This window comes from Thalassophryne amazonica, chromosome 13 (assembly GCF_902500255.1).
Source record: "Thalassophryne amazonica chromosome 13, fThaAma1.1, whole genome shotgun sequence".
NCBI classification, from domain to species: Eukaryota; Metazoa; Chordata; class Actinopteri; order Batrachoidiformes; family Batrachoididae; genus Thalassophryne; species Thalassophryne amazonica.
Genome location: NC_047115.1, coordinates 562399 through 586920, shown reverse-complemented (window position 1 = coordinate 586920; position 24522 = coordinate 562399). Strand labels below are relative to the sequence as shown.

The following is a 24522-nucleotide window of genomic DNA, read 5'->3' as shown; positions in this document are numbered from 1 at the left end:
CAAGGGGCTGAATACTTTTGGAGGACACTGTATATATATATATATATATATATATATATATATATATATATATATATATATATATATATATATATATATATATATATATATATATATAATGATTATTGGAAGAAGATAACTGAGATCAGCATATTTTAAACCAAGTTAGTGTGATTTCATCAACAACAAACAAAATCAACAATTTAAAAAAATGTTGGAGTTTATTTAAAATCATTTTTACTTTAACACATAAAGTGACAGTTTTGTAAGACACATTTTTTTAACAAAATGGTTACATTTAACCTTTGACCTCTTTCTTTCTGTGGCACCAATAGTCAGAACACAAAATAACTAGTTGGTACTAGTTAGTCAGAGAAATGATTCTGGTCGAGAATCAGTAAACAAATGTAAAAGTTGATGAGAACTTTGTAAAAAAAAAAAAAAATCAACATATGAAAGTCCTGAACTTTGACCTCGCTGCTGCTAGCGTGATGGCGCGTGGTTGAATATTTAATGGCTGACTAGCATACAGCTACAAATAAACTGTTGTTTTGTTGTTTGTGGTGCATAAACACTGCAGAGATCACATCAAATAAAAACAGACAGCTTCCATTTAAAGTCAACACAGCTAGCTTTAGTATTAGCGGTCATCTTGCGATGCGCAGACAGCAAGGATAAAAAACCAACAACTGAGAAACAATTATTACATTTAAAACATAAGTTTTTACATTTCTGCTGCAGCCTTTTAATCAATAAACAGGCAGCAATGTCAACAAAAAAAAAATACACACACAAATACACACTTTGTACGTACAAAGCTTCATTTGCTGACAAAGCGAAATGATACAAAAATGCAAATTTCATCAGATTACACAAAGACTATTTCACCCACGGAGCTCAGAAATCACCGCACAAAACCTGGAACACCAAAATTTGATTTCATTTTCCAGAATCGATTCATTAACCGATGCAGCTTTTTCTGTTATTTGTGCACTTATTGCAAATTTTTGTATGTCACAATTTTTTCAAAACTGAAGTACTACAGGAATGTATGAATACACAGTTTGAGGAGTAGTCAGAGGTACAACGTACGTTTTTCTTCACCAGCCAATCCCACTAACAAAATTCTCAAAATCATTGGTAGCACATTAACTTTCGCAGTGAGTACGGCTTGAAACTTGTTTGACTGTTCTCCGTTGGGGTAAAAATTTGAAAAAATTTTTTTGATCGTCTTGCTGATGGCACAGCTCCTTTCTTTCATTTTCAGGCAGGTTGCCAGGTCCACACTTTACATGCCAGTCAGTTGCCTAGTCTGCACTTTAGAAGCCAGTCAGTTGCCACGTCTGCACTTTAGAAGCCAGTCAGTTGCCAGGTCCACACTTTACATGCCAGTCAGTTGCCTAGTCTGCACTTTAGAAGCCAGTCAGTTGCCAGGTCCACACTTTACATGCCAGTCAGTTGCCTAGTCTGCACTTTAGAAGCCAGTCAGTTGCCACGTCTGCACTTTATAAGCCAGTCAGTTGCCAGGTCCACACTTTACATGCCAGTCAGTTGCCTAGTCTGCACTTTAGAAGCCAGTCAGTTGCCACGTCTGCACTTTATAAGCCAGTCAGTTGCCAGGTCCACACTTTACATGCCAGTCAGTTGCCTAGTCTGCACTTTAGAAGCCAGTCAGTTGCCACGTCTGCACTTTAGAAGCCAGTCAGTTGCCAGGTCCACACTTTACATGCCAGTCAGTTGCCTAGTCTGCACTTTAGAAGCCAGTCAGTTGCCACGTCTGCACTTTATAAGCCAGTCAGTTGCCAGGTCCACACTTTACATGCCAGTCAGTTGCCTAGTCTGCACTTTAGAAGCCAGTCAGTTGCCACGTCTGCACTTTAGAAGCCAGTCAGTTGCCAGGTCCACACTTTACATGCCAGTCAGTTGCCTAGTCTGCACTTTACATGCCAGTCAGTTGCCACGTCTGCACTTTATAAGCCAGTCAGTTGCCAGGTCCACATTTTACATGCCAGTCAGTTGCCTAGTCTGCACTTTAGAAGCCAGTCAGTTGCCACGTCTGCACTTTAGAAGCCAGTCAGTTGCCACGTCTGCACTTTATAAGCCAGTCAGTTGCCAGGTCCACACTTTACATGCCAGTCAGTTGCCTAGTCTGCACTTTAGAAGCCAGTCAGTTGCCACGTCTGCACTTTATAAGCCAGTCAGTTGCCAGGTCCACATTTTACATGCCAGTCAGTTGCCTAGTCTGCACTTTAGAAGCCAGTCAGTTGCCACGTCTGCACTTTAGAAGCCAGTCAGTTGCCACGTCTGCACTTTATAAGCCAGTCAGTTGCCAGGTCCACACTTTACATGCCAGTCAGTTGCCTAGTCTGCACTTTAGAAGCCAGTCAGTTGCCACGTCTGCACTTTAGAAGCCAGTCAGTTGCCACGTCTGCACTTTAGAAGCCAGTCAGTTGCCAGGTCCACACTTTACATGCCAGTCAGTTGCCTAGTCTGCGCTTTAGAAGCCAGTCAGTTGCCACGTCTGCACTTTATAAGCCAGTCAGTTGCCACGTCTGCACTTTATAAGCCAGTCAGTTGCCAGGTCCACACTTTACATGCCAGTCAGTTGCCTAGTCTGCGCTTTAGAAGCCAGTCAGTTGCCACGTCTGCACTTTATAAGCCAGTCAGTTGCCAGGTCTGCACTTTATAAGCCAGTCAGTTGCCAGGTCCACACTTTACATGCCAGTCAGTCAGTTGCCTAGTCTGCACTTTAGAAGCCAGTCAGTTGCCACGTCTGCACTTTAGAAGCCAGTCAGTTGCCACGTCTGCACTTTATAAGCCAGTCAGTTGCCAGGTCCACACTTTACATGCCAGTCAGTTGCCTAGTCTGCACTTTAGAAGCCAGTCAGTTGCCACGTCTGCACTTTAGAAGCCAGTCAGTTGCCAGGTCCACACTTTACATGCCAGTCAGTTGCCTAGTCTGCACTTTAGAAGCCAGTCAGTTGCCACGTCTGCACTTTAGAAGCCAGTCAGTTGCCACGTCTGCACTTTATAAGCCAGGCAGTTGCCAGGTCCACACTTTACATGCCAGTCAGTTGCCTAGTCTGCACTTTAGAAGCCAGTCAGTTGCCACGTCTGCACTTTAGAAGCCAGTCAGTTGCCAGGTCCACACTTTACATGCCAGTCAGTTGCCACGTCTGCACTTTAGAAGCCAGTCAGTTGCCACGTCTGCACTTTATAAGCCAGTCAGTTGCCAGGTCCACACTTTACATGCCAGTCAGTTGCCTAGTCTGCACTTTAGAAGCCAGTCAGTTGCCACGTCTGCACTTTATAAGCCAGTCAGTTGCCACGTCTGCACTTTATAAGCCAGTCAGTTGCCAGGTCTGCACTTTATAAGCCAGTCAGTTGCCAGGTCTGCACTTTAGAAGCCAACCACTTAGGAGACAAGCCGGATCCTGTTTTTGCACTTTTTTTGGGTCATGGGAGATTGTAGTAGAAGGGCGTCCTGTTACAAGAGACACAACAGCCCACAAAAACACCGCAGAGTGTTTGAATAACTGTCTTTTTCACTTATTAAATGTTATATGAGCAGTCGTTTAGTTCTTGATACATTTAGTGGTGAAAGTGTCAAAATTAACGAGAACATTCGCTATACTGTTTGTATGTTCCGGCCATTATCGCTGTGGAATCCATTACCGCTGAGGCAGTGCATCACGTCTTTGGCTTTTTGCTAGCTGGCTTATTAGCATGGCTACATGACGTCGCTTCTCAACTCCAAATTCTGATTTTGCCAAAAACTTGGTCAAGATGATGTGGCATATCTGAGCTGGACAAAGGTTAGGCGTTCATCTTGGAGCAGTTTATTCTTAACTGCAGTGGTAAGTGTATTAACGTTAGCTAACCTAGCCTGTCAGCTTTAACAAATCTGCATGCTAACGGAGGTTATGTGTCATGAACGTAAATACAAACATGTCCCACTTTGATATCTAGATTTTTTTTAACAAAAAATGTTTTATTTACACTGAGCCAAGTGGATTGTGGGTAAATACTACTGTGGAAACAAACAAACAAACACATGTGTAAATACCTGGGCAAAAAAAGCAAGCTTTTTTGTACAAACACCATTGAGTCTTTTAACAACACTGAGGATGTTTCCTGATACACTGATGTGTTAAAAATCTTTTCAAACCACCTTTAAAAGTTAAAATCTGCATTTTAAAAAATGACATAATTTTCCTGCAGTCCAGGTCGTCTTGTCTTTCAGTCAGTAATCCTGCTGATTTAAAGTGTTTGTGATGAGTTTAAGTCTTTATAGGTTCCAACCTAACAAGCTCCAAACATCAAGCACAGAGATCAAAAATTACAAGACAACTTTTGGAACTTTGCAGGCATTTAAATACATAATGTTAGCTTATCTCTGCTAGGTAGCTAATGTTAGCCTGACCACAAGCATTCCCCTTTCAAAATAAAGCTCCTGTTTTGAGTTCACCTGCTGTTGGCCTAACATCAATATGCTTTTATTGTGAAGGATACAAGTTATTAGCACTCAATGGCAGAGGGGGTATACCATCACTATAGGGGTCAAGTGCTCCATCACCTGAAGCTGTCTGCGGGACAGACTGCTCTTGTCTTTATGAGCCAATGTTGGGGATTTGCAGAATCCTGGACACCGATTCATCATTTAACAAAGGAGTAGTGCGATTTCTGGTAAATGTAACTGCTTTAGCACATGTTACCAAACGGTTAGCAGTGTGACATCATCATACCTGTTGAGATCTGGCTCTGGACAGATGCATACAGAAACAAACAGAAGCAGTTGTCCAAGAAGATCTGGTCTTCAAAGGACTCGTGGATTATGGAACATGACCCAAAGCGGTCTGGAGCAGCCCCCCCCCCCCCGGTGCAGGTGACCTCTGCTCATGATGCGCTTCAAAGTTCACACTCACCGTCCATGCTGGTCACCAAGACCTGGTTCCCTCAGACATGTTGACACACAGAGCCAAGGCAACAAATGAGACCCAAACCAAAGATCCCGGTCCTGCAGTCTGACCCAGGGCCCACTGTGATGGGCAGCTAAGGAGCTTGCGGTCCTGTGTGTGTTCAGCGTGGGCGTCGTCACTCCAGCCCAAAGCCCTCGGCGTTGGACATGGCGATGGTGAGTTTGTGTTTCAGCTCCTTCCTGGTTCGATATGGCGGCAGACAGATCTGGTTGAAGCAGGTGTGAGAGATCGGCAACCTGCAGACACGAGGACCATGACATGCAAAAAAATAAAAAATAAAATTCTGTACATTAAAAAAAAAAGAAAAAACGCAGCGGCAGGTTTCAACCTGGACGTGGGCATGTCACCACCAAGTAGAAATTACCACCAATTTATCTTGAGTTAATGTTTATGTACGATGGTCATTCAACAGTGGAATCTGCAGACAGGTAGCAGGGGCGGGTCCACATTTTTTTTAGTGGTGTGTGTGTGGGGGGGGGGGGCTGATTCATTCATGGAATGACAACGTGATGATGTCACTGATATTTTTATGCTATTTGAAATTGACTCCTTCCATCGTTCCTTTTTCAGACTCCCCTCATCTCTTCGCTCACTCGCACATCACGCCATGTACTTTGTACTTCATCAGAATAATTCATCATTTATACTGAAGTTCATCGTATGAAACAGTGAGGGTTTAGTCAATCTAGAGGTCAAAGGTCTGATGTTGAAAACAATTAGCCTGATAGTTTACTGCATCTTTCTAACTGACTTCTTCAAAGTGTCGCGACTTCTCAAAACCAAATGAAGAACTGGACAGACAGGGACTTCCTGGATTTGAGGTTGTTGAAACATGTCAAACCCTGGTCATTTAGAGAACTGACCTCCAGCTGGGCTCCCAGGTGAAGGTATTTCACAGTACCTGGCAATCCAGGAATCTCCAAAAAATAAATAAATAAATAAATAAAAATATTTTACAATATCACAAAAATGATAAAAGTATATCTCCTTCCATGATAGTGTAAAAAAAATCATATTTTTGAACGCAGTGAGATATGTTCAGCTTCATTTCAGTGGAAGATAATGAAGAAACATTATCTTACCAAACAAAAACTTTATTTTCGTTATTTTCTTCATAAAATATTTCCCCTTTCTTTTCTTCATATAGTTTTTCTTTACATATTTTTTTGGTGGGGGGGGCAGATACACCCTGAATGTTCTGGAGTTTTGAGGTAAAAACAACAAAACTGTGACAAACATCACTTTCAGTTTGTACAGAGTTGAAGTTGTTAAATGTTAAGTTAAATGTTGAAGTTGCTGCAATTTTGGTCAAAAGTGATGCAAGTTATTGGCTGAGTTAATCAGGTTTTAAAAAGGAATCGTTTGCATCATCTGTCATGTTTAGTTATCAGGTTATGCAGTAACACAGGTCATAGGTCATAGAATTCAACGGATGTTGACCTTGTTTGACTTTTATTTTGAAGACCAAACATTAACACAGTCAAAACTATTCCATTTCTCAATCCTGTTAGCTCAACAAATAATTTGCATGACCTTTTACCAAAATTGGAGCAATTTTAATTTTGGACCTTTGTTGCCACTTTTGCTGTTTTTACTCCATAACATTCCATCATAGATGGTCCAATTTATACCTTTTTTGGAATCACTACGATGAGACAAATAATGTGGTTTACTTTTCAATATGATTGGAATAGTTTAAAATTTTGACCCCGACCTGGCTACAGCTGCTACCTGTCATGGCCACCATACATTTTCAATCCATTTGGACTGGAGAAGGTTTTTCCACCCTGGATGGCAGCAACCCTCCAGTCTCCTTCATGGATGAGTAGGTGTTTGACAAAATGGCCTGTTCTAGGTTAATGTGGTGCAACAGGGACATGTCCCGCACAATATGCAAATCAGAATTATTCCAGAAGTGGACATGGACAATATTGACTTCCAGATAGGTAGGCATGATTCAGAAGCAAAAGTTTTGCTCAAATTTCTAACTTTATATGCATTTCATTAAAATCACTGAAGCAATTTGCAAGGTTGTGAGCCAGGATTAGAACTGTGTTCCGGGAGCGTGTGGCACCATTCCACAAATGGCAGACATTTTTGGAATCGCTAAAAAAAAGTTTGTCCCTGTTCGCATAAAAAAAGAGGCCTCGCTCTGCAGCATCACTCCAACAGCTGTCAGGGCGCGGAGTAATCCATCGAAAGTGAAAATCCATCAAATCTATCAAATGTGAAACGGTAATTCTGTATCAGAATCCACATCAATACTTCCGTATGGTAGCTTAAATGCACCCATTTCGACATAGTCGTCGGTACACAAATTTCTCTTGCTCTCAGCTGACAGCGCCATTATTGACATTTGTGGAGTAATTGTTGTGAAAGTGTAGGAACACGGACCCACAACAGGGGGCGTAAATGAACAGGCAATGGATAAGACAAACAGTAACAATTTAATGTTGTAAATTGTGCACAACGGAATACAGACAACAACCAGTTTGGAACTACAGTCAATTACACGTTGGGTGACGTGTGGACAGGCTCGAGGATAGGAGACGCCCGTCCAGAACTGAGCCGGATCCCACACGGCCTTCACCGCCAACGGATCTGAAGAACACCGGAGCCGCCAAGTCCTGGGTCCCCAGGTGGCCACCGTCTCCAGCTGTCAGACCTGGCACTGCTGGCAGAGAACAAAAACAGTATAGATGAGTGTGAGTTCGCACACTCAGTAATCCCACAGTCTGTGTTCCTTTGGGAGGGAGCACCTCCACCTCCAGTCACACACTCGTGCAGCTCCTGTTTAACCACTTATCTGGTTGGGATGTGAAGCGAAGCCGTCGCTGATCACACCAAACGCCAATCCAGCAGATAAGGCAACACCACAGGAAAACAGCTGCAAAAGAGTTTTAAGTCAGCAGAGAATATTACCTCCAAGGTAGCTGATTTCTCAGCGGGGAGGTGGAGTTGCAGTCTGGCCTTTAAGGTGGTGGTGATGTGGACGAGTGACAGCTGTCACTCCCGGTTGCTATGACGCCCTCTCCTGCTTGAAGCCCGAACTTCAAGCAGGGCGCCATCTGGTGGTGGTGGGCCAGCAGTACCTCCTCTTCAGCGGCCCACACAACAGTAATATACATCCAAATGTGAAATGGTCGAATGTTTTGTCATGGTTACCCAGATATTATACGGCCTGAAATCTCACACGATTAACCAATCAGATTTGTGGAAAAAATATAATTGGATTAGAATCAGCCATTTTCCTTTTCTTCTTCTTCTCCTTTATGATGCAGTTGTGGTCTTTCCGTGGGTATACTGCCCCTGTGGTTGATGATGGTATTGCTGGCATGATGCTTTAAGTTTAGTGGTCATCACTCTGACATAATGTCATTTAACACTTACATTCTGAGTGTGTGTGTGTGTGTGTGTGTGTGTGTGGTGTGTGGTGTGTGTGTGTGTGTGTGTGTGTGTGTGTGTGTGTGTGTGTGTGTGTGTGTGTGTGTGTGTCAGAGTTTAAACTTTAAACCTTAAATCAAACGTCTCTGTGACCTGAAACAACGTGTTTCAGCAAAAAAAAAAGACATTTATCATAAATGTGTGACGCTGATGTTTCCTTGAGGGATCAAACCTTTGGATGTCTGATCGCCCACCACAGACTCAGTTGAACTAATGTGGACACTGCAGCTTTAAGCATGTGACCTAATGTGGCCACGAAATTTAGCAGAGTGACGTCACTCCAGCTTCCCGTCTGTGGCGACAGGCCTGTTACCACAGAGACCAAATGCTGATAAAAATTTCTGAATGAGGCTTGTGCAGGTATTGTTTGTTTTTTTCCCTAATGCGGTTCGCGGTAAGTAAGATTTCTTTCCCTAATGTGAACTGCAGTAAATCTGTTTTTGTCCTTTTTGCTGTTAGCAGTAGGTGTGATTGTTTTTCCTAATGTGGTTGCAGTTACTATTGTTTTTTTCCCTAATGCGATGTTAGTATAGATATTGTTCCCAATTCTTTTTTCCTAATGTGGTTTGCAGTTACTATTGTTTTTTTCCCTAATGCGATGTGTAGTATAGATATTGTTCCCAATTTCTTTTTTCCTAATGTGGTTGCAGTTATTTTTTCATAATACGATGTGTAGTATAGATATTGTTCCCATTTCTCTTTTCCTAATGTGGTTTGCAGTTATTTTTTCCATAATACGATGTGTAGTATAGATATTGTTCCCAATTTCTTTTTCCTAATGTGGTTTGCAGTTACTATTGTTTCCCCTAATGCGATGTGTAGTATACATATTGTTCCCAATTTCTTTTTTCTTTACTCATGGTTGCAGTTAACTATTCTTTTTTTCCCTAATGCGATGTGTAGTATAGATATTGTTCCCAATTTCTTTTCCTAATGTGGTTGCAGTTATTTTTTCCATAAGACGATGTGTAGTATAGATATTGTTCCCCAATGTTCTTTTTTCCTAATGTGGTTTGCAGTTACTCGGCGGGGAGGTGGAGTTGCAGTCTGGCCTTTAAGGTGGTGGTGAGTGTGGACGAGTGACAGCTGTCCACTCCCGGTTGCTATGACGCCCTCTCCTGCTTGAAGCCCGAATTTCAAGCAGGGCGCCATCTGGTGGTGGTGGGCCAGCAGTACCTCCTCTTCAGCGGCCCACACAACAGTATATACATCCAAATGTGAAATGGTCCGAATGTTTTGGTCATGGTTACCCAGATATTATACGGCCTGAAATCTCACACGATTAACCAATCAGATTTGTGGAAAAAATATAATTGGATTAGAATCAGCCATTTTCCTTTTCCTTCTTCTTCTCCTTTATGTGCAGTTTGTGGTCTTTCCGTGGGTATACTGCCCCTGTGGTTGATGATTGGTATTGCTGCATGAGGCTTTAAGTTTAGTGGTCATCACTCTGACATAATGTCATTTAACACTTACATTCTGAGTGTGTGTGTGTGTGTGTGTGTGTGTGTGTGTGGTGTGTGTTGTGTGTGGTGGGTGTGTGTGTGTGTGTGTGTGTGTGGTGTGTCAGAGTTTAAACTTGAAACCTTAAATCAAACGTCTCTGGGACCTGAAACAACGTGTTTCAGCAAAAAAAAAAAAGACATTTATCATAAATGTGTGACGCTGATGTTTTCCCTTGAGGATCAAAACCTTTGGATGTCTGATCGCCACCACAGACTCAGTTTGAACTAATGTGGACACTGCAGCTTTAAGCATGTGACCTAATGTGGCCACGAAATTTAGCAGAGTGACGTCACTCCAGCTTCCCGTCTGTGGCGACAGGGCCTGTTACCCAGAGACAAATGCTGATAAAAATTTCTGAATGAGGCTTGTGCAAGGTATGAGTTTTTTTTCCCTAATGCGGTTCGCGGTAAGTAAGATTTCTTTCCTAATGTGAACTGCAGTAAATCTGTTTGTCCTTTTTGCTGTTAGCAGTAGGTGTGATTGTTTTCCTAATGTGGTTTGCAGTTACTATTGGTTTTTTCCCTAATGCGGTGTAGTAATAGATATTGTTCCCAATTTCTTTTTCCTAATGTGGTTTGCAGTTATTTTTTCCATAATACGATGTGTAGTATAGATATTGTTTCCCAATTTCTTTTTTCCTAATGTGGGTTGCAGTTACCATTTTTTTCCTAATGCGATGTGTAGTATAGATATTGTTCCCAATTTCTTTTTTCCTATATGGTTTGCAGTTACTATTATTTTTTCCATAATACGATGTGTATTATAGATATTGTTTCCCAATTTCTTTTTTCCCTAATGTGGTTTGCAGTTACTATTCTTTTTTCCCCTAATACGATGTGTATTATAGGTATTGTTCCCAATTTCTTTTTTCCTAATGTGGTTTGCAGTTACTATTCTTTTTTCCCCTAATACGATGTGTATTATAGATATTGTTCCCAATTTCTTTTTTTTCCTAATGTGGTTTGCAGTTACTATTCTTTTTTCCCCTAATACGATGTGTATTATAGATATTGTTCCCAATTTCTTTTTCCTAATGTGGTTTGCAGTTATTTTTTTCCCTAATACAATGTCTAGTATAGATATTGTTCCCAATTTCTTTTTCCTAATGTGGTTTGCAGTTAGTTTTTTCCCTAATACGATGTGTAGTATAGATATTGTTCCCAATTTCTTTTTTTTTTCCTAATGTGGTTTGCAGTTACTATTTTTTCCATAATGCGATGTGTAGTATACATATTGTTCCTAATTTCTTTTTTTTTCCTAATGTGGTTGCAGTACTATTTTTTCCCATAAGGCGATGTGTAGTATACCATATTGTTCCCAATTTCTTTTTTTTTCTAATGTGGTTTGCAGTTACGATTTTTTTTTTCCATAATGCGATGTGTAGTATACATATTGTTCCTAATTTCATTTTTTTACTCATATTGTTTGCAGTCACTATTTCTTTCCCTAATACAATGTGTAGTATCGATATTGTTCCCAATTTCTTTTTTTTCCTATTGTGGTTGCAGTTACTATTCTTTTTCCCTAATACATGTGTAGTAGATATGTGTTCCCATTTCTTTGTTTTTTTCCTAATGTGGCTTGCAGTATATTTTTTCCCCTAATGACGTGTGTGTAGTAACATATTGTTCCCAATTTCTTTTTTTTTTCTAATGTGGCTTGCAGTTACTATTTTTTTCCCCTAATGCGATGTGTAGTATACATATTGTTCCAATTTCTTTTTTCTTTACTCATGGTTTGCAGTTACTATTCTTTTTTTCCCTAATGCGATGTGTAGTATAGATATTTTTCCCAATTTCTTTTTTCCTAATGTGGTTTTGCAGTTACTCGGCGGGGAGGTGGAGTTGCAGTCTGGCCTTTAAGGTGGTGGTGATGTGGACAAGTGACAGCTGTCACTCCCGGTTGCTATGACGCCCTCTCCTGCTTTGAAGCCCGAACTTCAAGCAGGGCGCCATCTGGTGGTGGGGGCCAGCAGTACCTCCTCTTCAGCGGCCCACACAACAGTAATATACATCCAAATGTGAAATGGTCGAATGTTTTGTCATGGTTACCCAGATATTATACGGCCTGAAATCTCACACGATTAACCAATCAGATTTGTGGAAAAAAATAATTGGATTAGAATCAGCCATTTTCCTTTTTCTTCTTCTTCTCCTTATGATGCAGTTGTGGTCTTTCCGTGGGTATACTGCCCCTGTGGTTGATGATGGTATTGCTGGCATGATGCTTTAAGTTTAGTGGTCATCACTCTGACATAATGTCATTTAACACTTACATTCTGAGGTGTGGTGGTGTGTGTGTGTGGTGTGGTGTGTGTGTGTGTGTGTGTGTGTGTGTGTGTGTGTGTGTGTGTGTGTGTGTGTGTGTGTGTGTGTGTGTCAGAGTTTAAACTTTAAACCTTAAATCAAACGTCTCTGTGACCTGAAACAACGTGTTCAGCAAAAAAAAAAGACATTTATCATAATGTGTGACGCTGATGTTCCTTGAGGGATCAAACCTTTGGATGTCTGATCGCCACCACAGACTCAGTTGAACTAATGTGGACACTGCAGCTTTAAGCATGTGACCTAATGTGGGCCACGAAATTTAGCAGAGTGACGTCACTCCAGCTTCCCGTCTGTGGCGACAGGCCTGTTACCGAACAGAGACAAATGCTGATAAAATTTCTGAATGAGGCTTGTGCAAGGTATGAGTTTTTTTCCCTAATGCGGTTCGCGGTAAGTAAGATTTCTTTCCCTAATGTGAACTGCAGTAAATCTGTTTTGTCCTTTTTGCTGTTAGCAGTAGGTTGTGATTGTTTTTCCTAATGTGGTTTGCAGTTGCTATTTTTTTCCCTAATGCGATGTGTAGTATAGATATTGTTCCCAATTTCTTTTTTCCTAATGTGGTTTGCAGTTACCATTTTTTTCCTAATGCGATGTGTAGTATAGATATTGTTCCCAATTTCTTTTTTCCTAATGTGGTTTGCAGTTATTTTTTCCATAATACGATGTGTAGTATAGATATTGTTCCCAATTTCTTTTTTCCTAATGTGGTTTGCAGTTATTTTTTCCATAATACGATGTGTAGTATAGATATTGTTCCCAATTTCTTTTTCCTAATGTGGTTTGCAGTTATTTTTTCCCTAATACGATGTCTAGTATAGATATTGTTCCCAATTTCTTTTTTTCCTAATGTGGTTTGCAGTTACCATTTTTTTCCTAATGCGATGTGTAGTATAGATATTGTTCCCAATTTTCGTTTTTCCTAATATGGTTTGCAGTTACTATTATTTTTTTCCATAATACGATGTGTATTATAGATATTGTTCCAATTTCTTTTTTTCCCTAATGTGGTTTGCAGTTACTATTCTTTTTTCCCCTAATACGATGTGTATTATAGGTATTGTTCCCAATTTCTTTTTTCCTAATGTGGTTTGCAGTTACTATTCTTTTTTCCCCTAATACGATGTGTATTATAGATATTGTTCCCAATTTCTTTTTTTTCCTAATGTGGTTTGCAGTTACTATTCTTTTTTTCCCCTAATACGATGTGTATTATAGATATTGTTCCCAATTTCTTTTTTCCTAATGTGGTTTGCAGTTATTTTTTCCCTAATACGATGTCTAGTATAGATATTGTTCCCAATTTCTTTTTCCTAATGTGGTTTGCAGTTATTTTTTCCCTAATACGATGTGTAGTATAGATATTGTTCCCAATTTCTTTTTTTCCTAATGTGGTTTGCAGTTATTTTTTTCCCTAATACATGTCTAGTATAGATATTGTCCCAATTTCTTTTTTCCTAATGTGGTTTGCAGTTACCATTTTTTTCCTAATGCGATGTTGTAGTATAGATATGTTCCTAATTTCTTTTTTCCTAATATGGTTTGCAGTTACTATTATTTTTTCCATAATACGATGTGTATTATAGATATTGTTCCCAAATTCTTTTTTTTCCTATGTGGTTGCAGTTACTATTCTTTTTTCCCCTAATACGATGGGTATTATCAGATATTGTCCCAATTTTCTTTTTTTCCTAATGTGGTTTGCAGTTACTATTCTTTTTTCCCCTAATACGATGTGTATTATAGATATTGTTCCCAATTTCTTTTTTCCCTAATGTGGTTTGCAGTTACTATTCTTTTTTCCCCCTAATACGATGTGTATTATAGATAGTGTTCCCAATTTCCGTCCGTCCATCTGGCGTCTGTCTGGCCACAATTCGTTCAGACGCAATGGCAGCTCGGCACCTATTGTTCGCAAAAACTTCATATTTGGTGGGTACATGCCTTGGAGGAGTACGTCGCATGGATTCGAAGGCCAGTGACCTTGACCTCCATTTCAAGGTCAGCAATGGTCACAACTGTCAAATTCTTTGCCACCTTTTGGTCGTAGAAACTTCATACTTGGTGGGTACATGCCTTGGAGGAGTACGTCGCATGGATTCGAAGGCCAGTGACCTTGACCTCCATTTCAAGGTCAGCAATGGTCACAACTGTCAAATTCTTTGCCACCTTTTGGTCGTAGAAACTTCATACTTGGTGGGTACATGCCTTGGAGGAGTACTTCGCATGGCTTCGAAGGCCGGTGACCTTGACCTCCATTTCAAGGTCACCAGTGGTTGCATTTGTTTTGAAGGCTGGTGACTGTGACCAACTTTTTATGGTCACTTTGGTCACATCCTCTAAATAATTATTCTGCCAAGCTTCAATTCTTCATTGTATATCTCAGTTTATCTGCACTTTGCATGGAAAATAATACTACGTGCGGGGCATTTGTGATGAATGTCTCTAGTTTCCTAATGTGCTTTGCAGTTACTATTTTTTTTTCCAAATACAATGTGTAGTATAGCTATTGCTCTCAATTTCTCTTTGTTCCTAATGTGGTTTGCAGTTACTATTCTTTTTTCCCCTAATACGATGTGTATTATAGATATTGTTCCCAATTTCTTTTTTTCCTAATGTGGTTTGCAGTTACTATTCTTTTTTCCCTAATACGATGTGTATTATAGATATTGTTCCCAATTTCTTTTTTTCCCTAATGTGGTTTGCAGTTACTATTCTTTTTTCCCCTAATACGATGTGTATTATAGATATTGTTCCCAATTTCCGTCCGTCCATCTGGCGTCTGTCTGGCCACAATTCGTTCAGCGCAATGCAGCTCGGCACCTATTGTTCGCAAAAACTTCATATTTGGTGGGTACATGCCTTGGAGGAGTACGTCGCATGGATTCGAAGGCCAGTGACCTTGACCTCCATTTCAAGGTCAGCAATGGTCACAACTGTCAAATTCTTTGCCACCTTTTGGTCGTAGAAACTTCATACTTGGTGGGTACATGCCTTGGAGGAGTACTTCGCATGGCTTCGAAGGCCGGTGACCTTGACCTCCATTTCAAGGTCACCAGTGGTTGCATTTGTTTTGAAGGCTGGTGACTGTGACCAACTTTTTATGGTCACTTTGTCACATCCTCTAAATAATTATTCTGCCAAGCTTCAATTTCTTCATTGTATATCTCAGTTTATCTGCACTTTGCATGGAAAATAATACTACGTGCGGGGCATTTTGTGATGAATGTCTCTAGTTTCCTAATGTGCTTTGCAGTTACTATTTTTTTTTTCCAAATACAATGTGTAGTATAGCTATTGCTCTCAATTTCTCTTTGTTCCTAATGTGGTTTGCAGTTACTATTTTTTTTTCCAAATACAATGTGTAGTATAGCTATTGCTCTCAATTTCTCTTTGTTCCTAATGTGGTTTGCAGTTACTATTTTTTCCATAATCACGATGTGTAGTATACATATTGTTCCTAATTTCATTTTTTTACTCATGTGGTTTGCAGTTACTATTTTTTCCCCTAATGCAATGTGTAGTATACATATTGTTCCCAATTTCTTTTTTTTTTTCCTAATCTGGTTTGCAGTTACTATGTTTTTCCATAATGTGATGTGTAGTATACATATTGTTCCTAATTTCATTTTTTTTACTCATGTGGTTTGCAGTTACTATTTTTTCCCCTAATGCAATGTGTAGTATACATATTGTTCCCAATTTCTTTTTTTTACTCATGTGGTTTGCAGTTACTATTTTTTTCCCCTAATGCAATGTGTAGTATACATATTGTTCCTAATTTCATTTTTTTTACTCATGTGGTTTGCAGTTACTATTTTTTCCCCTAATGCAATGTGTAGTATACATATTGTTCCTAATTTCATTTTTTTTTTTACTCATGTGGTTTGCAGTTACTATTTTTTCCCATAATGCGATGTGTAGTATACATATTGTTCCTAATTTCATTTTTTTTTACTCATGTGGTTTGCAGTTACTATTTTTTCCATAATGCGATGTGTAGTATACATATTGTTCCCAATTTCTTTTTTTTACTCATGTGGTTTGCAGTTACTACTTTTTCCCATAATGCGATGTGTAGTATACATATTGTTCCTAATTTCATTTTTTTTTAATCATGTGGTTTGCAGTTACTATTTTTTCCCATAATGCGATGTGTAGTATACATATTGTTCCCAATTTCTTTTTTTTACTCATGTGGTTTGCAGTTACTACTTTTTCCCATAATGCGATGTGTAGTATACATATTGTTCCTAATTTCATTTTTTTTACTCATGTGGTTTGCAGTTACTATTTTTTCCATAATCACGATGTGTAGTATACATATTGTTCCTAATTTCATTTTTTTACTCATGTGGTTTGCAGTTACTATTTTTTCCCCTAATGCAATGTGTAGTATACATATTGTTCCCAATTTCTTTTTTTTTTCCTAATCTGGTTTGCAGTTACTATGTTTTTCCATAATGTGATGTGTAGTATACATATTGTTCCTAATTTCATTTTTTTTACTCATGTGGTTTGCAGTTACTATTTTTTCCCCTAATGCAATGTGTAGTATACATATTGTTCCCAATTTCTTTTTTTTACTCATGTGGTTTGCAGTTACTATTTTTTCCCCTAATGCAATGTGTAGTATACATATTGTTCCTAATTTCATTTTTTTTACTCATGTGGTTTGCAGTTACTATTTTTTCCCCTAATGCAATGTGTAGTATACATATTGTTCCTAATTTCATTTTTTTTTACTCATGTGGTTTGCAGTTACTATTTTTTCCCATAATGCGATGTGTAGTATACATATTGTTCCTAATTTCATTTTTTTTTACTCATGTGGTTTGCAGTTACTATTTTTTCCATAATGCGATGTGTAGTATACATATTGTTCCCAATTTCTTTTTTTTACTCATGTGGTTTGCAGTTACTACTTTTTCCCATAATGCGATGTGTAGTATACATATTGTTCCTAATTTCATTTTTTTTTTAATCATGTGGTTTGCAGTTACTATTTTTTCCCATAATGCGATGTGTAGTATACATATTGTTCCCAATTTCTTTTTTTTACTCATGTGGTTTGCAGTTACTACTTTTTCCCATAATGCGATGTGTAGTATACATATTGTTCCTAATTTCATTTTTTTTACTCATGTGGTTTGCAGTTACTATTTTTTCCATAATGCGATGTGTAGTATACATATTGTTCCTAATTTCATTTTTTTTACTCATGTGGTTTGCAGTTACTATTTTTTCCCCTAATGCAATGTGTAGTATACATATTGTTCCCAATTTCTTTTTTTTCCTAATGTGGTTTGCAGTTACTAATTTTTTCCATAATGCGATGTGTAGTATAGATATTGTTCCCAATTTCTTTTTTTTTTCCTAATGTGGTTTGCAGTTACTATTTTTTCCCCTAATGCGATGTGTAGTATAGATATTGTTCCCAATTTCTTTTTTTTTTCCTAATGTGGTTTGCAGTTACTATTTTTTCCATAATGCGATGTGTAGTATACATATTGTTCCTAATTTCTTTTTTTTTTCCTAATTTTTTCCTTCAGCTTTCAGGCTCCTCTCCTGTGGAACCAGCTCCCAATTCAGATCAGGGAGACAGACACCCTCTCTACTTTTAAGATTAGGCTTAAAACTTTCCTTTTTGCTAAAGCTTATAGTTAGGGCTGGATCAGGTGACCCTGAACCATCCCTTAGTTATGCTGCTATAGACGTAGACTGCTGGGGGGTTCCCATGATGCACTGTTTCTTTCTCTTTTTGCTCTGTATGCACCACTCTGCATTTAATCATTAGTGATCGATCTCTGCTCCCCTCCACAGCATGTCTTTTTCCTGGTTCTCTCCCTCAGCCCCAACCAGTCCCAGCAGAAGACTGCCCCTCCCTGAGCCTGGTTCTGCTGGAGGTTTCTTCCTGTTAAAAAGGAGTTTTTCCTTCCCACTGTAGCCAAGTGCTTGCTCACAGGGGGTCGTTTTGACCGTTGGGGTTTTACGTAATTATTGTATGGCCTTGCCTTACAATATAAAGCGCCTTGGGGCAACTGTTTGTTGTGATTTGGCGCTATATAAAAAAAATTGATTGATTGATTGATGTGGTTTGCAGTTACTATTTTTTCCCATAATGCGATGTGTAGTATACATATTGTTCCCAATTTCTTTTTTTTTTCCTTATGTGGTTTGCAGTTACTATTTTTTTCCATAATGCGATGTGTAGTATACATATTGTTCCTAATTTCATTTTTTTTACTCATGTGGTTTGCAGTTACTATGTTTTCCCCTAATGTGATGTGTAGTATACATATTGTTCCCAATTTCTTTTTTTTACTCATGTGGTTTGCAGCTACTATTTCTTTCCCTAATACAATGTGTAGTATTGATATTGTTCCCAATTTCTTTTTTTTCCTAATGTGGTTTGCAGTTACTATTCTTTTTCCCTAATACGATGTGTAGTATAGATATTGTTCCCAATTTCTTTTTTTTTTCCTAATGTGGTTTGCAGTTACTATTTTTTCCCCTAATGCAATGTGTAGTATACATATTGTTCCCAATTTCTTTTTTCTTTACTCATGGTTTGCAGTTACTATTCTTTTTTTCCCTAATGCGATGTGTAGTATAGATATTGTTCCCAATTTCTTTTTTCTTTACTCGTGTGGTTTGCAGCTACTATTACTTGTGTGGTTTGCAGCTACTATTTCTTTCCCTAATATGATATGTAGTATAGATATTGTTCCCAATTTCTTTTTTCCTAATGTGGTTTGCCGTTACTATTTTTTCCCCTAATGCAATGTGTAGTATAGATATAGTTCCCAATTTCTTTTTTTCCTAATGTGGTTTGCAGTTACTATTTTTTCCCTAATGCAATGTGTAGTATAGATATTGTTCCCAATTTCTTTTTTTCCTAATGTGGTTTGCAGTTACTGTTCTTTCTTTCCCCAATGCAATGTGTAGTATAGATATAGCTACCAATTTCTTTTTTTTCCTAATGTGGTTTGCAGTTACTATTTTTCCCTAATGCGATGTGTAGTATACATATTGTTCCCAATTTCTTTTTTTTACTCATGTGGTTTGCAGCTACTATTTCTTTCCCTAATACAATGTGTAGTATAGATATTGTTCCCAATTTATTTTTTTTCCTAATGTGGTTTGCAGTTACTATTTTTCCCTAATGCGATGTGTAGTATAGATATTGTTCCCAATTTCTTTTTTTTCCTAATGTGGTTTGCAGTTACTATTTTTTCCTCTAATGCGATGTGTAGTATACATATTGTACCCAATTTCTTTTTTTTACTCATGTGGTTTGCAGCTACTATTTCTTTGCCTAATACAATGTGTAGTATAGATATTGTTCCCAATTTCTTTTTTTTTTTCCTAATGTGGTTTGCAGTTACTATGTTTTTCCATAATGCGATGTGTAGTATACATATTGTTCCTAATTTCATTTTTTTTTTTACTCATGTGGTTTGCAGTTACTATTTTTTCCCATAATGCGATGTGTAGTATACATATTGTCCCTAATTTCTTTTTTTTTACTCATGTGGTTTGCAGTTACTATTTTTTCCCATAATGCGATGTGTAGTATACATAATGTTCCTAATTTCATTTTTTTTACTCATGTGGTTTGCAGTTACTATTTTTTCCATAATGCAATGTGTAGTATACATATTGTTCCCAATTTCTTTTTTTTCCTAATGTGGTTTGCAGTTACTATTTTTTTCCATAATGCGATGTGTAGTATACATATTGTTCCTAATTTCATTTTTTTTACTCGTGGTTTGCAGCTACTATTTCTTTCCCTAATATGATATGTAGTATAGATATTGTTCCCAATTTCTTTTTTCCTAATGTGGTTTGCAGTTACTATTTTTCCCTAATGCGATGTGTAGTATAGATATTGTTCCCAATTTCTTTTTTTTCCTAATGTGGTTTGCAGTTACTATTTTTTCCCCTAATGCGATGTGTAGTATACATATTGTTCCCAATTTCTTTTTTCTTTACTCGTGGTTTGCAGTTACTATTCTTTTTTTTCCCTAATGCGATGTGTAGTATAGATATTGTTCCCAATTTCTTTTTTTTTTTCCTAATGTGGTTTGCAGTTACTATTTTTTTCCCCTAATGCGATGTGTAGTATACATATTGTTCCCAGTTTCTTTTTTCTTTAGTCGTGGTTTGCAGTTACTATTCTTTTTTTTCCCTAATGCGATGTGTAGTATAGATATTGTTCCCAATTTCTTTTTTTTTCCTAATGTGGTTTGCAGTTACTATTCTTTCTTTCCCTAATGTGATGTGTAGTATAGATATTGTTGCCAATTTGTTTTTTTCCTAATGTGGTTTGCAGTTACTATTCTTTTTTTTCCCTAATGCGATGTGTAGTATAGATATTGTTCCCAATTTCTTTTTTTCTTAATGTGGTTTGTAGTTACTATTTTTTCCCCCTAATGCGATGTGTAGTATAGATATTGTTCCCAATTTCTTTTTTTCCTAGTGTGGTCTGCAGTTACTATTCTTTTTTTCCCTAATGCGATGCGTAGTATAGATATTGTTCCCAAGTTCTTTTTTTCCTAATGTGGTTTGCAGTTGCTATTTTTTTCCCTAATGTGATGTGTAGTATAGATATTGTTCCCAATTTCTTTTTTCCTAATGTGGTTTGCAGTTACTGTTCTTTTTTCCCCTAATGCAGTGGGTAGTATAGATATTGTTCCCAATTTCTTTTTTCCTAATGTGGTTTGCAGTTACTATTCTTTCTTTCCCTAATGTGATGTGTAGTATAGATATTGTTCCCAATTTGTTTTTTTCCTAATGCGGTTTGCAGTTACTATTCTTTTTTTCACTAATGCGATGTGTAGTATTGATATTGTTCCCAATTTGTTTTTTTCCTAATGCGGTTTGCAGTTACTATTCTTTCTTTCCCTAATGTGATGTGTAGTATAGATATTGTTCCCAATTTGTTTTTTTCCTAATGCGGTTTGCAGTTACTATTCTTTTTTTCACTAATGCGATGTGTAGTATAGATATTGTTCCCAATTTGTTTTTTTCCTAATGCGGTTTGCAGTTACTATTCTTTTTTTCACTAATGTGATGTGTAGTATAGATATTGTTCCCAATTTGTTTTTTTCCTAATGCGGTTTGCAGTTACTATTCTTTTTTCACTAATGCGATGTGTAGTATAGATATTGTTCCCAATTTGTTTTTTTCCTAATGCGGTTTGCAGTTACTATTCTTTTTTTCACTAATGTGATGTGTAGTATAGATATTGTTCCCAATTTGTTTTTTTCCTAATGCGGTTTGCAGTTACTATTCTTTTTTTCACTAATGCGATGTGTAGTATAGATATTGTTCCCAATTTCTTTTTTTCTTAATGTGGTTTGCAGTTACTATTTTTTCCCCTAATGCGATGTGTAGTATAGATATTGTTCCCAATTTCGTTTTTTCCTAGTGTGGTTTGCAGTTGCTATTCTTTTTTTCCCTAATGCGATGCGTAGTATAGATATTGTTCCCAATTTCTTTTTTTCCTAATGTGGTTTGCAGTTGCTATTTTTTTCCCTAATGTGATGTGTAGTATAGATATTGTTCCCAATTTCTTTTTTTCCTAATGTGGTTTGCAGTTACTGTTCTTTTTTCCCCTACTGCAATGTGTAGTATAGATATTGCTCCCAATTTTTTTTTCCTAATGTGGTTTGCAGTTACTATTTTTTCTCCCTAATACAATGTGTAATATATTGTTCCCAATTTCTTTTTTTCCTAATGTGGTTTGCAGTTACTGTTCTTTTTTCCCCTAATGCGATGTGTAGTATAGCTATTGCTCCCAATTTCTTTTTTTCCCTAATGTGGTTTGCAGTTACTATTTTTTTCCCTAATGCGATGTGTAGTATTAGGAAATAATGTGGTTTAAGGTAAGATTTCTTTCTCTAATGTGGACTGTGGTAAGTAAGTTTTTCCTTTTGCTGTTAGCATTAAGTGTGATTGTTTTTCCTAATGCAGTTTGCGTTTCGTAGGATTTTTGGATGGGAAACTGTCCGTTTCTGGACTTGTGTCAGAAAAGGAATCTTACACGGAAGCTGTGCCAAAATCCTGACGTGGGCCTGCTGTGGCGACCCTGAACAAACAGCGGCAGCTGGAAGATAAACAACAACGGTTTGCAGTAACTACACATCTTTCCCTCATACGGTTTGCAGTCAGTAAATTGTGGGTGTGGTCTGTATTCTGAGGCTGCTCTCTATGGAGTGGTGTGGCCAGAAAATGGCAACATTTATTCATTTAAACTGTGCGATCATTCAGAAAACTGGAACTCAGTCTCAGAAAATGTGGTGAACGGTGGGATCTGATCTCAAAACCACTCAAGATGAAGGTGAAGAAGGTAAGAGGCGGGGCTAAGGACTTAACGCTGAGGGATGGAGTCTTTCCCGGCCGGAGCAACAGGAAGTACTCCAAGCACGTGTTGCATTATGGGTGGAGGCGTGTCCTCTGATGAGGGAATCTGCTTTTGTTGTTTGTTTATTAACGTTATGGTATAATGTACCAAGCTAACGTCTGACCGCGTTCTACCTAATCTGAGATCAGGGTTGGAATTAAAAAGTTTGCATCACGTCTCAGCAGGTGGTGATGAAGTTCTCGTGAGCCGCTCGCCCGTACCAGTCAGTTGACACATCGATCTTGGAGATTTTGAAGTTGAGGTCAGCCATCCCTCCAACTGGAACACGGTCGCTGCCTGTGGCGAAGTGAAGGAGCTTCTTCTGCAGCTCCAGCGGGAACGCCAACACCACGTCCCAGAAACACCTGCAGAAAACAAGGTCACCATCAGGCAGCAGGTCCAAATAAGGCGTGATGAAAATCAACATTCTTCTCTTTTATGTGTTTGTGCAACAGGCCTGCTGCTGCTGCTCGCATCTGTCAGCACGCTGCTGAGTCAGAGCCTGCGGGCCTCCGCCACTCTGGAGAGGGAGGGACGCACAGCAGCACTTCCTGCCGAGTACGTGCAGAGTCTCACGTCGTACCAACAGTCAAAACAATCACCACTACTTTTACTTTTACACATGCATGTGCACACGCACAGTCACAGAATTTACATTTAACTGATCATGTTAAAGATTTTTAGTTCAAGTCACACTGCATGATTACCACAAGAGGGGGCGCTATAGAGTGAGAAAAAAAATCAGTAGTTTATAGCTGCCAGGAAGATCCACCTTGATTTTGGAGAAAATGTCAAGCAGTAAGCTCCAGCCATGCTAAATGAAGCCCACACGGAAGAAGAAAAAGCTGCAGTTCCTGTAGAAACAGAGCAGGTTCCCGTAGAAGCCCAAGTTAAAATGTCTAACTTTAGAGCAGAAATAAACATTTCTAAATGTTTCTAGCCTGGTACAAAACCAGTTTTGGTCTCTATCGATTGTTTCCTCCTCCATGACAGCTGTACAATCAATCAATCAATCAATCAATCAATTTTTTTTATATAGCGCCAAATCACAACAAACAGTTGCCCCAAGGCGCTTTATATTGTAAGGCAAGGCCATACAATAATTATGTAAAACCCCAACGGTCAAAACGACCCCCTGTGAGCAAGCACTTGGCTACAGTGGGAAGGAAAAACTCCCTTTTAACAGGAAGAAACCTCCAGCAGAACCAGGCTCAGGGAGGGGCAGTCTTCTGCTGGGACTGGTTGGGGCTGAGGGAGAGAACCAGGAAAAAGACATGCTGTGGAGGGGAGCAGAGATCGATCACTAATGATTAAATGCAGAGTGGTGCATACAGAGCAAAAAGAGAAAGAAACAGTGCATCATGGGAACCCCCCAGCAGTCTACGTCTATAGCAGCATAACTAAGGGATGGTTCAGGGTCACCTGATCCAGCCCTAACTATAAGCTTTAGCAAAAAGGAAAGTTTTAAGCCTAATCTTAAAAGTTGAGAGGGTGTCTGTCTCCCTGATCTGAATTGGGAGCTGGTTCCACAGGAGAGGAGCCTGAAAGCTGAAGGCTCTGCCTCCCATTCTACTCTTACAAACCCTAGGAACTACAAGTAAGCCTGCAGTCTGAGAGCGAAGCGCTCTATTGGGGTGATATGGTACTACGAGGTCCCTAAGATAAGATGGGACCTGATTATTCAAAACCTTATAAGTAAGAAGAAGAATTTTAAATTCTATTCTAGAATTAACAGGAAGCCAATGAAGAGAGGCCAATATGGGTGAGATATGCTCTCTCCTTCTAGTCCCCGTCAGTACTCTAGCTGCAGCATTTTGAATTAACTGAAGGCTTTTTAGGGAACTTTTAGGACAACCTGATA

The 24522-nt window shown here is 38.6% G+C and overlaps 2 protein-coding genes across 2 annotated transcripts in view; one reads left to right on the top strand and one right to left on the bottom strand.

Annotated features, from left to right (window-relative positions):
* Nucleotides 1-205: 205 nt before the first annotated feature.
* Nucleotides 206-24522, bottom strand: part of hectd2 (HECT domain containing 2) — a 106232-nt gene continuing 81915 nt past the window's right edge. Inside the window, exons 21-22 of the mRNA XM_034184460.1 lie at nt 22883-23026; nt 206-5215 (exon numbers count right to left, since the gene is read on the bottom strand). Coding sequence (XP_034040351.1) covers nt 5095-5215; nt 22883-23026 — 265 coding nt within the window. The 3' untranslated portion in view covers nt 206-5094. The remainder of the gene's footprint in view (nt 5216-22882; nt 23027-24522) is intronic.
* LOC117523046 lies at nt 1214-2317 on the top strand. Its single transcript, XM_034184461.1, has 2 exons — nt 1214-1372; nt 1435-2317. Exons 1-2 carry the CDS (start codon nt 1239-1241, stop codon nt 2282-2284), a joined length of 984 nt encoding a protein of 327 aa, XP_034040352.1. The 5' UTR covers nt 1214-1238; the 3' UTR covers nt 2285-2317.